Below are 13,169 nucleotides of genomic sequence, written 5' to 3' on the forward strand. Positions count from 1 at the left end.
ATAAAGACAAAATGAACAGTTATTGCAATACTCAGTATTTCATATTCAAAATTTTACAGCAGATGCTATTTTAAAAATGGGAAAACAGAGGCAGAGTACTTGAAAAAGGAAAACTAGGTGTTTGAGGTTACAATAATAAGAGCAGAATAAATCATAGAGGGCAGTCAGAAGATACTCGGGGAAATATGACAATGTGCAATGAAATTGCTAAGAGGCGGGTAACTAGGCTGTAATTGCATTTGAAATCTAATGTACAGACAGAGTCTGGAATGTTGTAACCATAGGAATTAAACTTACCGAGGTAATGAGTTTTCCCGTTTCATTGCATTGCATCTTCACTCAGTTTTACATGCAGGATAGATATCTAACAATACCTATCATTACATTAAACAATGGAAGTGAAATAGAAATGTAGATACTTAGTGAGGAGCTCATAAAGCATATCCACTAAAATCACTAGCAAATTCCCTATGGACTTAAACAAGGACAAGATTTGATTCTCAGATTGGATAAAGTGGGTGATGTACTGCACTGCTGTTATGTATTGTACAAGGTAAAACATATGAATGTGAGAATGAGGTAGAACTAAATTGTCTTATAACTCAGCAAGGAATGAGTTTGCTCATTTGGACCATTTTGCTCATTCACTGCGCAAGAATTAAGCTGGACTCCATGTCAGGTACTGCATTTCTGTAGAAGGTGATACTGTAAGTTGTCCTGGTCTCCAGCTGTGTCCTAATTAATTGAAGTCTCCTTTGGAGACTGATGGAGGATGACACTAGCTGTTTTAATCCATAAAGTCTCTTAAATCTTCTTGCTTAATTTTTTATAAAAATTGGACATTTTGGTAAGGGATTCTTTGTTGTTTCTGTGATACATAACACACCAAGTGAGCTAAGGCTCTAAGGTAGCCCTGTGGTCACAAGTCAGTGACTCCACCTGAGCTACCAGGTGCAACTGAGAGGTGGAAGTAGTCCCTCTATGTGTACAGCTGGGCTGACAGGACAGTAGAGCAGCAGACTCCGCAGAAACATGCTGAAAATCTAGTCTAATATAGCAAGTAGGTCTTACTGACAAGACTTGTAGTGTTCTGCAGAAAAATTTATTATAAGGCTGACACTTTTTCCCACAAATGCCTCAAACTGTGTTGCAGCTCGCTTACCTACCACAGAGCCTGTTTATTGCAACACTGGGATGTCTTGATTTGAATGCTGTACAACTTGCAGTCAGCAAGTAAGGATACTTGCTGCTAAGTTTTGCAATATCTTCGGTCATTTCTATGGGGAATTCATTTTATGCAACTCTTAGAAATTTAATGAATTTATGTTAGTTAAAACTTTCATTTGGTTCTAAGGCATGTAGAGTCAGATTTGTGTTCACCAAGGCACGCTAGTTTTAAAGGTTAGTCGGCCTTTTAAATAGAGATCCCAAAAAAACCACTGCTAGGATAGATCTCGAAGAAAGTGGATTTAATCACACATACTTAAAATATGAATGTTTGCTGTATTATAGTTATAATTTATGTTCTTAGGTAAAGACCTCTGTCATTACTGAGTGAGTTCTCCATTTATGACCATGCAAACATACAAGCAGATGCTCAGTAAACTTTTAGGCCACAATATTCTCTAGAAAATGTCTTACTTGTACTCTGCCACCTCTCATTTTCACTTCAGGTACACATAATAGGGGACAACTAGCTAACTGTAAAGTTTCACCTAATGAATACAACCTAATGTAGCATGCCAGTTTTTAGGGAGATTGTGTTGTTTGTGAAAGTATTGTCATTGCTTTGAAACCACGTTGTTTTGAAGCTATTTTCACATCTAGCACATATCCCTGTTGCTAAACTCCATTAGTAACTTCTCAGTTTATACAACTAAGAATGTGAAGAAGTGGTAAATACCATCCAATTTCTGTACTTGCCAAGTCTTGGAATTCCATGACCCATTTGTTCCCACCCATGTTCCAACACACCCTCAAATAGTGATCTGACAAACATAACTGTATATTTGAGGGGGTGGCTCATGATTTAGAGAGACAGCTTGTTGGACACTTCTCATTAGTGTACATTTTACTGTTATTTTTATTTGTAAGTCTTGTGATTTTAGAGGGGTAAAGAGTGTGCTAACTGCCCAGTGTTCCTATGAACACAAGATAGGTCTTCATTTGCACTTATATTTCCTAGTGTTTTCTTTTAGCTTAGTTTCAGATGTGCTAAAGAGAAGGATGCTCCCTTGGGGGCATCTGCAAAGCTTAGAAGATCATACTGCCAGGAATTTTCTCCTGCTATTAATTTGAAATTTCCTCCTTCTCAATTTCATTCCATTACCCTGAGTTTATACTTCCTGTACTTTCAAAATAACTCCCTCCTCTTTCGTGTGTTTGTACTCCGCACATACTTGCAGTAATTGTCTCAGCCCAGTCATTACTTCATTACCATAGTTATGCTTACCTTTTTATTGTTTTCTTAGATAGGTTGAATTCATTCCTTTATCAGACTATTTCTTTAATCCTGAATTATCTCAATTTGACAAGATCCTTCTGATAATAGGCTTCCTGGTATTTTTTTACTTTGCATGGCTGTGTTTTAAAACGCCTGTGATTCACAGAGTGTACAATTAGTTTAAGAAGTTGTCACCCCTCGAAAAAGCTACTTACTACTTGCTAATTTTTACTGCCATTTTTTTACCTGTGGAGTATTTACAGTCATTCAGAATGCCTAGGGCATGTTCAAGCTTTGGATGAACATATGGATTTACCAGTAAACTTTGCCAAATGCAGATGTGCCTGTATGCAGAAAGTATTTTATTACCTCGTTGACAATAAGGTCTCATTCAGACTGCCTTTTGTGTCAGTGAAAGAAATATCATTGTTTATTATGCTCTAAACTTGCAGAGCTCCTATTGTTACACACTTCTGTGCTTTTGTCCAGATGTTATGACATATGCATTATAGTGCATCATGTCCTAACCCTCTCCCCCACTGCCGAACACGTGATTTATTAGTTAGCCTTCCAGTATGTGTAATCCCTGTGGACAACTGTGGTCAGCTCTTGGTTGTGCTCCAAGCCAGAGTGGTATGGCATGTGAAAACAGAGGCTTTGCATCATTCGTTTGCTCTTGATACTTCATACATTAGGGCCTATGCTTTGTCAGTTTGATCCTGCTATCATGGGATTTAGATTTACTGTGGTTCACAGCCACTGTGTGAGCATCAAGTGATGATTTTTTGAAACAACCTGACACACACTGCATCCAGAAAGAAACCTGACCAAAAAGTACTGCTGCTGAAGCATGTACTACCTATCAGCCTGTGGAAAATACCACATGGAAATTTCTAGCTTTAATGTGCATTCCACTATGCAAGTACCGCGATGATGGCATTTTTGACAACCCTAGAATAGGTGGGTAGGTTCCTTAAAAACAATGTGTATGTTTCACAAGGCATTCTTTTGGTTTTGTTTTGTAGCCTAACAGCAGTGGTCAAGTAGTAGGGAAAGTGCCTGGCCATTTTACTCCAGTTTTGGCACCCTCTCCCCATCACAGTGCGGTGCGACCTGTGACCCTGACCATGACAGATACTAAACCCATCACTACATCCACTGAAGGTGAGGCATCTTCACCTACAGCAATCAGTAAGTATTTCTTTAGGAAACAAAAAATGTCCATCGAAGATCCGATACAATTTCAAATTGAGGCCAGAAAAAGGCTCCTTTTCCTACTATTTGACCAAGTTGTATGCTCATCATTTTACATGGTGAGCAAATGTGATCTGACTGACTGCAAAGCTTTCCCTCCTCAAATTTCAACATTTTACATGAACAACATTTGTGACATGACAACCAAAATGAAAGGGAAAAGCCTGCATATTTAACCACTATACAAGAAAAAGAAAATGTGGCTGTTCATCTTAGGTGGACATTGTTAAGACATTGAGAAGGGCACCCAGACAGCAAGGCTTTACCATGACCCGCAATTCCAAACAGATATTCCAAACAGAATTCCAAACAGATACATTGCTCTTCAGTGAGCTTTCCTATAGAAATCAAGTCTCGTTTCAAGGCATACTGAATCCGAGCTATGACTATTGCATGTTGATATAGGTTGTGTCATTTTTAGCAAAAAGAAAATGATGTGGCAAAAGAAAATATTAATTCCTTCTCATTGCTGCAGTGGATAGTAGATCCACTGTTCTTTCTTTATTTCTGTTTGCTAAAATAAAACAAAATAATTAAGAAACACCACCAAAGGCTAACTTTGATATTAATTTCAAACTCTTTATTGCTATATAGGACCATATTATTTATCCTATATTCTTCAATGGAATTGCCATTAGGATAATTTCTTTACTTCCAAGAACTCATTTTTTGTTCAGTGATGCATAGCATTGCTTTTTAATTACTTTCTGTGCTTCTGTTGTCTTTGAACTTTTATTTAGGCTTGAGATAGTCAGTATTTATCCGTGTGGTGAAGACGACAGTTCCAAACATACACTTTGGAAAAAAAAACAGCCATAAAAAATCTTAATCTGTTTAGGGTCCTTTACATTAAAATTACTCACTTTAGACCTGTTTAGTATTTGAACAGTGAATACAGTCCTAACCTGTGGTCTCTGCCAGAGACCACAAACCCTGTGTGTCTTCGGTGTTATTCTACTTTAAATGTTTTCATTAGAGTGTGTAGCAGGTGAGATGCAAATGTGTAGCAGTGTCTGAGATATAAAGGGGGATTAAGGGATCAAGGGCTGGATTTGATGACCTCCAAGGTCCTTTCCAACCTGGATTATTCTGTGATTCTGTGAGGAAAACTGGTTATGCCTTTATTAGAAAAAGATAGGAGTAACATTTGGACCATCTGTTAAGTCCAAATGAAATAAATATATGGATAGATTTATGGAAATATTTTAGCTGTTCTTTTAGTACAGAAGAAGTTTTGTTAAAAGGTGATAGCATCTGTGTGCTCCCTGGTGGCTTATGGTTCTTGCAGTTTTTAAGAAGAGTTTTAGCAATAAACAAGAAGCTACTCATTTAAACATTTGAGATGGAATAAAAAACCTGGGAAACTTGAGTTCATGTATAGTTTCAAATACTCATGGTTTCATTCTGCTTGCTGTTTTACATGATTTTGCCTGGCTGAAAACTGTCTCACATGAGGTCAGGGTTTCTAATACAAATTACAAAAAAGATCAAATACAAATGACAGAAAAGAACAAATAAGATGTCATTTATGTGTTGGCACGTTTTCTGATAATCTGACCATATTATTCATAATTGCAGGAAAGCAATCCTGATGTATTCGTTGTCCTACTAAGGGAAAAAAATGGGCTGTATTTTCAGTGACATAAGCACCCAGTTTCTCTTGTGATTCAATGAAAATTTGGTACCTGATTGCCCATGAATCTTGAAATATCTTGGCTTAGAAAGAAAGTCTCCTCATTCTTCCTCAGCAGTGCACAAGTAACTTCTTGCCTAAAGATCCAAAGTCTGTCACTACAGCACATAAATAATTCTAATAAAAACCCTTGTTTACAAATATTATTTGAATATGCAGGTCTAAATATGAGATGGCACAGAAATACTTCATGTTCAGAGTTTTATGTTTTTCAGACCAGTGCAGCAATCTGCTTGGTGTAGACCTTTGAAACTGGGTTGTTAACTGTAAGAGCAAAAAAACTGAAGGCACATAGCTTACTGATAAATAGCAAAATAGCAAAAATAGATAGCAAAAATAAATAGAAAATAGCAAAAAATGTCCTGCTAATATATATAAATTATATATGAATATGTATAAACCATGTATATGTATATGTATATGTATATGTAGACCTGCCACACAGAGTGATATTGTTAACTTAATGGGAAAATCAAGAGTAAATATATTTTAAAGCATGGCTTTAAATTGGTTCAAAATAGATACATATGTAAGTACATATTCTTGGCCAACAAGTTATCATTACTAGTCAGTCTGATGAGAATAGACCAGCAAATATTAGCACTGCTTTGCATTCTAAAGTGGAATGGAGAATTGCTTTGAATGAGGAAGAACAGCAGGCTTTCATAATATTTGGGGGAACCTGTGGCCTCCATGATAATTTTCATCTAATAACTGATTAATTTTTATGACAGTTTTTCAGCAAAGTCTGTTTACTGTGTAGCTCTGCACTGGTAGCCTTGTGTTCATCTGTTCAATTTTAGTAGCTTTGCAAGTTTCTGCCAACAAGTTTCCAGGTTGTGATGCTGCAGATTTCAGTGTGAATGTCTTCTCCACACTGGAAAGTGTAGTAAGACCACCTGCCTCATCTAATCAGTGGCAACAGAAAATATCAGCATGTAATGGCTTTTAGGGATTACTAACAGAGACCAGACAGGAATGTGACCTACAGGTGAAGGATCCATATCATATAGCTAATGCCAGCATCACTTACCAATCCCTTACTCCTCAAAAATGGATTTTCTTTAATCTTCTGGAGCAGACCAGGGAGCAAGAGACTTTCTTAAATTGCCCCATTGGGAAAATGTTGTTTCAGGATTCATATAATTAATATTATATTGCACAGTAAAAGTTATCTCCCTTCTCATGAAAATACTAATCAGATTACATCTTGTTTCCAAAGGCCTATAAAGATTAATTTCATGCTATATAAGTAAACTGAACTTTTGATTCCAATTTTTGTTATACTTTTGGTTATTTGATGGGCCTTCACCAAGAATAAGCATGCACTAACATTTCAGTGGTTTCACAAATATCTTAGGCTGGTGCAAAGGAAATTAGAATTAGGCTTGTGATTCTTTGAAATATATACCTTATTTAATCACTCTAAAAGAAGTAAAAATATATGAGTCATATGAACTTCTATTTCACAAGAGACATCATTGTGATTTACGCATGCAGCTTCCATTGAAGTTTATAGGACTTTACACATGCCTTTCCAAACCTGGTCCAATTTTTCTTTTGCATTCTGTTAAAAGTTCAAATAAAGGAAAAACAGAGACACATCCTATATTTTGCAAAATCGTAACTCTGGATTGCTCATATTTGTACTGTACCTGCACAGGGTAATAGTTGTGATAGGTTGGTATTTTTATCAATCTGTTTTGTTCTTCCTTAATCAGCCTACACAGCCTCAGGCACATCCCAAGCCAATCGATATGTGGGACTAAGCCCAAGAGACCCATCCTTCCTACACCAGCAACAGGTGGGCAAGTTTCACATAGGTGTCATGATATAGAGAAGCTTTTGCGATATACGTGCTGCCACTGGTATCTTGGGTTAGACTGGGATACTAAGGGTTTCAGTATTTGCCATCTGAAGATGAAGTTTATTCAAAACAAAGCTGAACTCTTTTGTCAATTTAGCATACACTATATTAGATTTGTGGTATCTTAAGGAATTGTATTTCATTCACTTATTTTGTTTCTCAGGCGCTTGTACATGTAATCTTTAATAGGATTTTAGGAAAGACAATGTGCTGTATAAGGGACACAGACTCCTTTCAAAATCAGTTTGAAAAATAAGCAGTATTTTGAAAGCAAAAAGTTCAACTTAGTATTTGCAAGCTATTTTGTTGTTATATTTTTCTTCCAGATGTTTAAGATAACATTTATTCATTTTAGTTATAGAAGATGAGTTATAAAACCAGAATCTCATTGCCACGTATCACCATTCCTAGTTTAACAGGTTTAAATGGGTCTGCTTATTTCAAACATGATAAAGCACAGTTTTGTTCTGATTTCTTACATCATTTATGTTTCAAGTACCATTTAAAATTTCACATTTCATTAATGCTATAAATTTAATGCAAATTAAGTGTTTATCCAAACTGTGAAAATACACAGCCGAGATTAATGATGGTTTATAAACCAATTAGCTGCAGTTGGTAGCAAGGCCATGCATACACAGAAATGTTACATTGCTAGTAGCAGGAATAAATTCAGACCTTTTAGAATTTAAGCATATTTTATGATGTGGTTTCTGTTGCTCCTAGGTCTTAATGGCAGAGGAGTTTGAAATTATCAGCATGTGAAGTGTTATAGGAAAAAAGCTGAATGTGGCTGCAAGAGAAGGACTTTTAGGTAGTCCTTGGTACTTATAGCACTGCATTTTTTTCTTGGGCTTGGGTTCATCTCAACAGTTGGTGCACTTGGCTGTTTCATTTTTCAGTAAAATCTACCTGTTCTGTGTTCAGAGAGATATAGCTAAAGTTGGCTTCATCTGGAACTCCCTATCCTCATCCACTCCCAGGGCAAGGTGGCAGTATGTCCATTTTAAAGGTCACCACATGCAGAGTTCAGAGAAAATCATAAAGATGATAATTTATTGAAGATAGTTGATGCTTTGCCAGCTTTTTTTTTTTTTTCTTTTTTCTTCTTTTTCTTTTCCTTAAGCATTGAGACTTAACTGGAAACACGTGTATACTTTCATGAAAATACCAAGTGACAATTAGTGGTTTTGCCAGCAGTTAATTTTTGTAAATTTTCTGGTGTATTGCTTTTTTTAACCTCTTGAAGATTGTTGTATTGTGAAATGTGTTATATTTACTATAACCTGTTTCACTTTAAAAGATACTGAGTTTATTGTTTTAAATTGTTTCTCATTTTAAACACTGTACATGTAATTTCTGGGTTTCTTTTAGTATGAAGTTTTACACAATATCCTTTAAAAAGCATCTGACATCCAGTTAACTTGGGCTTGTGCAGTATTTTTTTTTAATTACATGGTTTTATATGCATTTTTTTTTTTTTTTTGCAAATTTGCCCATGCTTAAGCCCATCTCACCTTCTTCCAAGTTTGTTGAAAGGGTAACAGACTTCTTGTCACATGCCAGAAGGTAGCGGCAGTATGCTTCATTTTCTCTTGGATGAGTTTATTACATGTAAATCATATATTACTTATTTTATGCATCTTCTGTACATTTTTGGCTTTGTATAGATGGAAATAAATTTGGAGATTTCAGCAGTGTCATAGGAAAGTAAAAGTGAGAGGGATCTCAAGGGTCATCACCGTCTTTGGTGTTTACATGCAGTGTCTTATATTCACTTTCACAGTAAAACATGTGGCCAGATGGCATACTAGGAAGGGCAAAGTAAATTAGGTCTCACATACACTTCATAAACAGAAAAATTCTGAAGTACCATTGTATGAATGAAGTGCTTTCCCTTCTAAGGTAGTCTCTTACAGTAATTCGAGAGCATCCATTAGTGATGAGTGAGCCAGGTAGTAAATTTAAAAATTGTGTCGTGGTTTCATCTTTACTTTCAATTCTCTATTCTTTTCCAGATCATGCAGTGGATATATGTGCATGCTTGTTTGTGTTTGGGAGGAATGCGTGTGTGTATGCTCACAGATATAAATGTGTGCAAAATTAGGGAATAGTATGTGCTGCTGCAACCATATATAATTGCATATATATGTTTCTAATGAATCAGTTGCCTTCAGTCACTTCAATCTTAAAGGCATATCTGAGATGACAGTGCCATATATGTTTATTACCCAGAAAGTGAGGCAGAGCACTGAGATTGTCTAAACAACTTTAATAGAGCAAAGGTTATCCTTTAGTAAGGCAGAAATAAGATTGATTTACTATGTCCTTTCATTACTTTAGAACAATTTAAAAGAGACCACTCTTCTTGTGGCAGATTTTAAATGCATTTGTTTTAAAGCAGCCCATGATGAATGAAAAGAAAAATCAAGGGGTACATGAAATAAAGGCAATAAATCATTTTGTGTTAGTGGAGAAATTCTAAATTAGAACACCAATGGTTTTAGTTCCAGACAAGTCTTCTAAACATTCAGCTACCCTGCAATGTACATTGACCCCTCAACTATAAATATTGTCACTGATACATTTTTACTTCACTGGAGAGATCTTTATGAAGATTTATTCTCTCTGGTTATGAGAAATATTGTCATGTAGTGTTGAGAACTTTCTGTTGTTGTTAAAAAGAACCATTATGTAGCCTGTTTAAATTTCAGTAACCAAAATAAATTTAAAAGTTGCACATGCACTTTGCAGGACACTCTTACATGTAGTCTTTTGACAAAGTTGTAGTTTGCTAGAACTTCCAGTAAGTAATTTATGGCACAACATACCTGGAATACTTAGGTTTAGATCTTAAGCTCTGAATAAAACTTTGAATGACGGTGCGTGACAGTACCAGTGGAAGCAGTTTGCTTGCTTTTGCTGGCCCAAATACTACGAAAAATATGCTGTTTCATGCATTACTTAGAATGCCATCTTAGTAGTTAGGAGGACAAGAAATAAATATTAATAAGTGGAATAGCTATTAAGATCTCTGAAGCTGATAAACTCCAGAATTTACCTGATTGTTGCAGTGAAGTGTGATAACCAATGCTGGCCCAGTTACTAAGGAGCTGGTGAACTCTTCCAGTCTTAGCACCAATTAATACAGTGGCATGGTTTTCAGTAGAGTTTCTGGATGCTATGTGTGATATGCATGATTTTCAAACACCTTTGACATTTATGAGATGAGACATTTGCCGTGTACACAGCAATAAGAAACATTTCTGGTCTCTAAAATGAAAAGTCAGAAAATCATGTGAGTAGCTTTTTTATTTCCTACACACAAGGGCAGAATGCCCTGCCTCTTTGGTAGGAAGTTGTTCTTACCAGATGCATCCTTTACTTATTGAATCACACAATTCAAAATGGAGTTTTCTTCATACTACTCATCAGGGAAATTATAAACTTAAATGTCCACTGAACACAGAGTATCTGCAAAATGTTTTGGGTGGATGTTGCTTTTGCTTTCAGCAAAAAGCTGAAAGATGAACGCAATTGGACTCTTAAGCAGGACTTCTCAGTAAAGACAGGAAACAGGTTATCAACAGTTAGGCTGTTCTTATTGTGTCCCTTATCATAACTGACAGTTTGACGTAAAACTGGGTCACATGGCTACCAGGGAGGTATGTACATGGATAAGAGGTCACCTTTCACATAGGCTTGCTGGAAAGGAAACACATTTAAAGGAAGTTTCAGTCAAAACAATGACAGTATGCAAATGTTAATTTTTATGGGCTCTGCTCAACTAACAGAAGCTGTGGCACGATCTCCTGTTGCACTTTCAAAAATGAGCATCGGCTTTCCCTGGCAATTACAGAAGCTTGAAAGGAATGTTGGTCTTAGAGAGCCACTCTTTAAGTAGAAGAATATAAAACCTGCTTAACTTTAACCTGTAAAAATTATTCTGACTGTGATTAAAGATTGAGCAGTTGACTACGTGTTTTTAACGTATGTAAGATTTGTATACTTAAAACTCTGGAAGACGGTTGTGCTTCAAAGGTGCCCACTTTAAACTGAAAAGGCACCTATAATCAAATCTAGCTCTTGAGTAGAACAGGGAGGTGGACTACATTTAGGCAGTGAAAGTCAGGAGAAGCAGTTGGTCTATTTTGGTTCTGTCTAGGCTTGTGGTCCCTTCCCATGACAAAGATGAGGTGCTGAGGGAGTTTCATTGCTTCCCTCGAGATACACTTGCAGTGGAATTTTTTGCTCACTGTTCCTTCATGAGTATAGCAGTGAGGATGTATTCTGGGGATGAGAGATGGGTGCAGCTCCACATGTCAGGAAATGGCTGGGCTGCCTGTGAGGTGTCCCCATCTGCTGCAAGGATGTTCATCTTTTTCCACTTCAGGATACAGGCCCATGTCTTTTTTCATGTCTAGGTGAGAAATAAATTTAAAAAATAACTGGCACTGTTTTGTGGATGGGAGCTGAAAGTGAAGTGGGTTTCTGTGTCTGACCTTGCTGAAAACAGCAAAGCTGTGGAACTGAAGACCAGGCCTTTCTAACAGCTTTCTAGGAAAGCCCTGACCAAGTCACATGCCAAGTCAGGTCATTTATTTGTCATTCATTCTATGTTTTTGACTAAATCAACAATGTTTTTCATCATTTAATAGATTTCTCACGTGGGCTATTTCTTAAGTCCCTCTTACGAAGAATTTAAGTTTTCTCAATCAGTCTTCAAGTAGTTTCCTGCTTCTCCCTTTCACGTATCTCAGAGAAGAGCTCTCTTAGGTGGCTTCCTGTGGATGAGTTAATGTGCCTTCTTGTCTCCAGCTAGCACCCCTCTGTGACTTCAGATGTCATTCAAGTTACTCTCAGGATTGTTAGTACTCAGAAAGCTTTCAACATCATGTAGCACTCAAAATACTGTAATGAAGTGCCCTACATCCTTCCAAAGCTCATGCCAGGTCTGTGCCTTCAGGCTTTCTCTGTTGAGCTGTCTGGACTTCCTCCAAGGGCAGCATTCCCACTGCTGCTGCAGATCTCTTCTCATAGAGCACCGTTAACTTTCTCCAGCCTTTTTACCCAGAAAGAACTCATCATATGTAAGGGAAGCAGATGTGGACTTTGAAAATGATACTTCTACATAATTTCAAAAGTGTATTTATAAGTCATAGACATTCTGATCTCCAAGGAAGACTGATTTGGGAGAGGAAATTTTATGTGAGGGTGAAAAAAACCCCACATTTTTCTGACAGGTCATTTTTTTAAGACAATGTGGCAGCTGTGTGAGGCTGCTGAAGAATGTGGCACAACAGTTTTTAACATTAGGAAGGTGATTTTCAGCACATCAGGTGCAGTCCTGGGCTTATCAGAGAGCCTCTTCTCAGAAAGTCACTTCAAGTGCTGTCAGAACTGCAAGTATGGCATGGTTGGTGCAGCGAATAGCACTACAGCTTACACTAAATGTAGGTCTAGTATAGCATGATCTTCAAATACATGTGCATGCATGTAAAATGCATATGTTCTGTTATTACCATTACAATTTTTACATGTTGTTACGATCCGTAACACATGTATGTTGTGAGTTATTTATCAGTGTGTAATGTGGAGTATGTCGTTACTAACATTTATGAAGCGGGCTTGGAAAGCTCTTTTTGGAGCTTCCTTAATGATAAATATAACTATTAGCTGCACATACAGAAAATTTTCATGCAAGCTGTGGGAAGAATACAATGATTTTGAGAAGAAACTGATTTACTAAGATACAGTATATCAGTCCCTTACTGATCTTCTGAAATGGCAAGTGCAGTCAGGTTCTATAGCAAGCTAAGTGCTTGCAAGACTTTTGAGCTAGATCTAAGTGCATAAAATCGTTTGGTAACACTTAAGTTTGTGATGTTAGTACATTTTATGATTCTAATCAG

The 13,169-nt window shown here is 36.8% G+C and overlaps 1 protein-coding gene across 12 annotated transcripts in view; it reads left to right on the forward strand.

Annotated features, from left to right (window-relative positions):
* NFIB (nuclear factor I B) overlaps positions 1–13,169 on the forward strand; it is a 167,595-nt gene that overhangs the window by 135,673 nt on the left and 18,753 nt on the right. For 6 of the 12 annotated variants that reach the window (XM_071731288.1, XM_071731289.1, XM_071731295.1 and 3 more), the window contains exons 9-10: positions 3,469–3,634; positions 7,112–7,194. The exons of 3 other annotated variants lie outside the window; for them this stretch is intronic. In XM_071731288.1, the coding sequence (XP_071587389.1) occupies positions 3,469–3,634; positions 7,112–7,194 (249 nt within the window). The remainder of the gene's footprint in view (positions 1–3,468; positions 3,635–7,111; positions 7,195–13,169) is intronic. 3 more of the 12 variants (XM_071731290.1, XM_071731297.1, XM_071731296.1) reach the window with 2 other exon arrangements.

The sequence above is a fragment of the Heliangelus exortis genome, chromosome Z (genome assembly GCF_036169615.1).
Source record: "Heliangelus exortis chromosome Z, bHelExo1.hap1, whole genome shotgun sequence".
NCBI lineage: Eukaryota > Metazoa > Chordata > Aves > Apodiformes > Trochilidae > Heliangelus > Heliangelus exortis.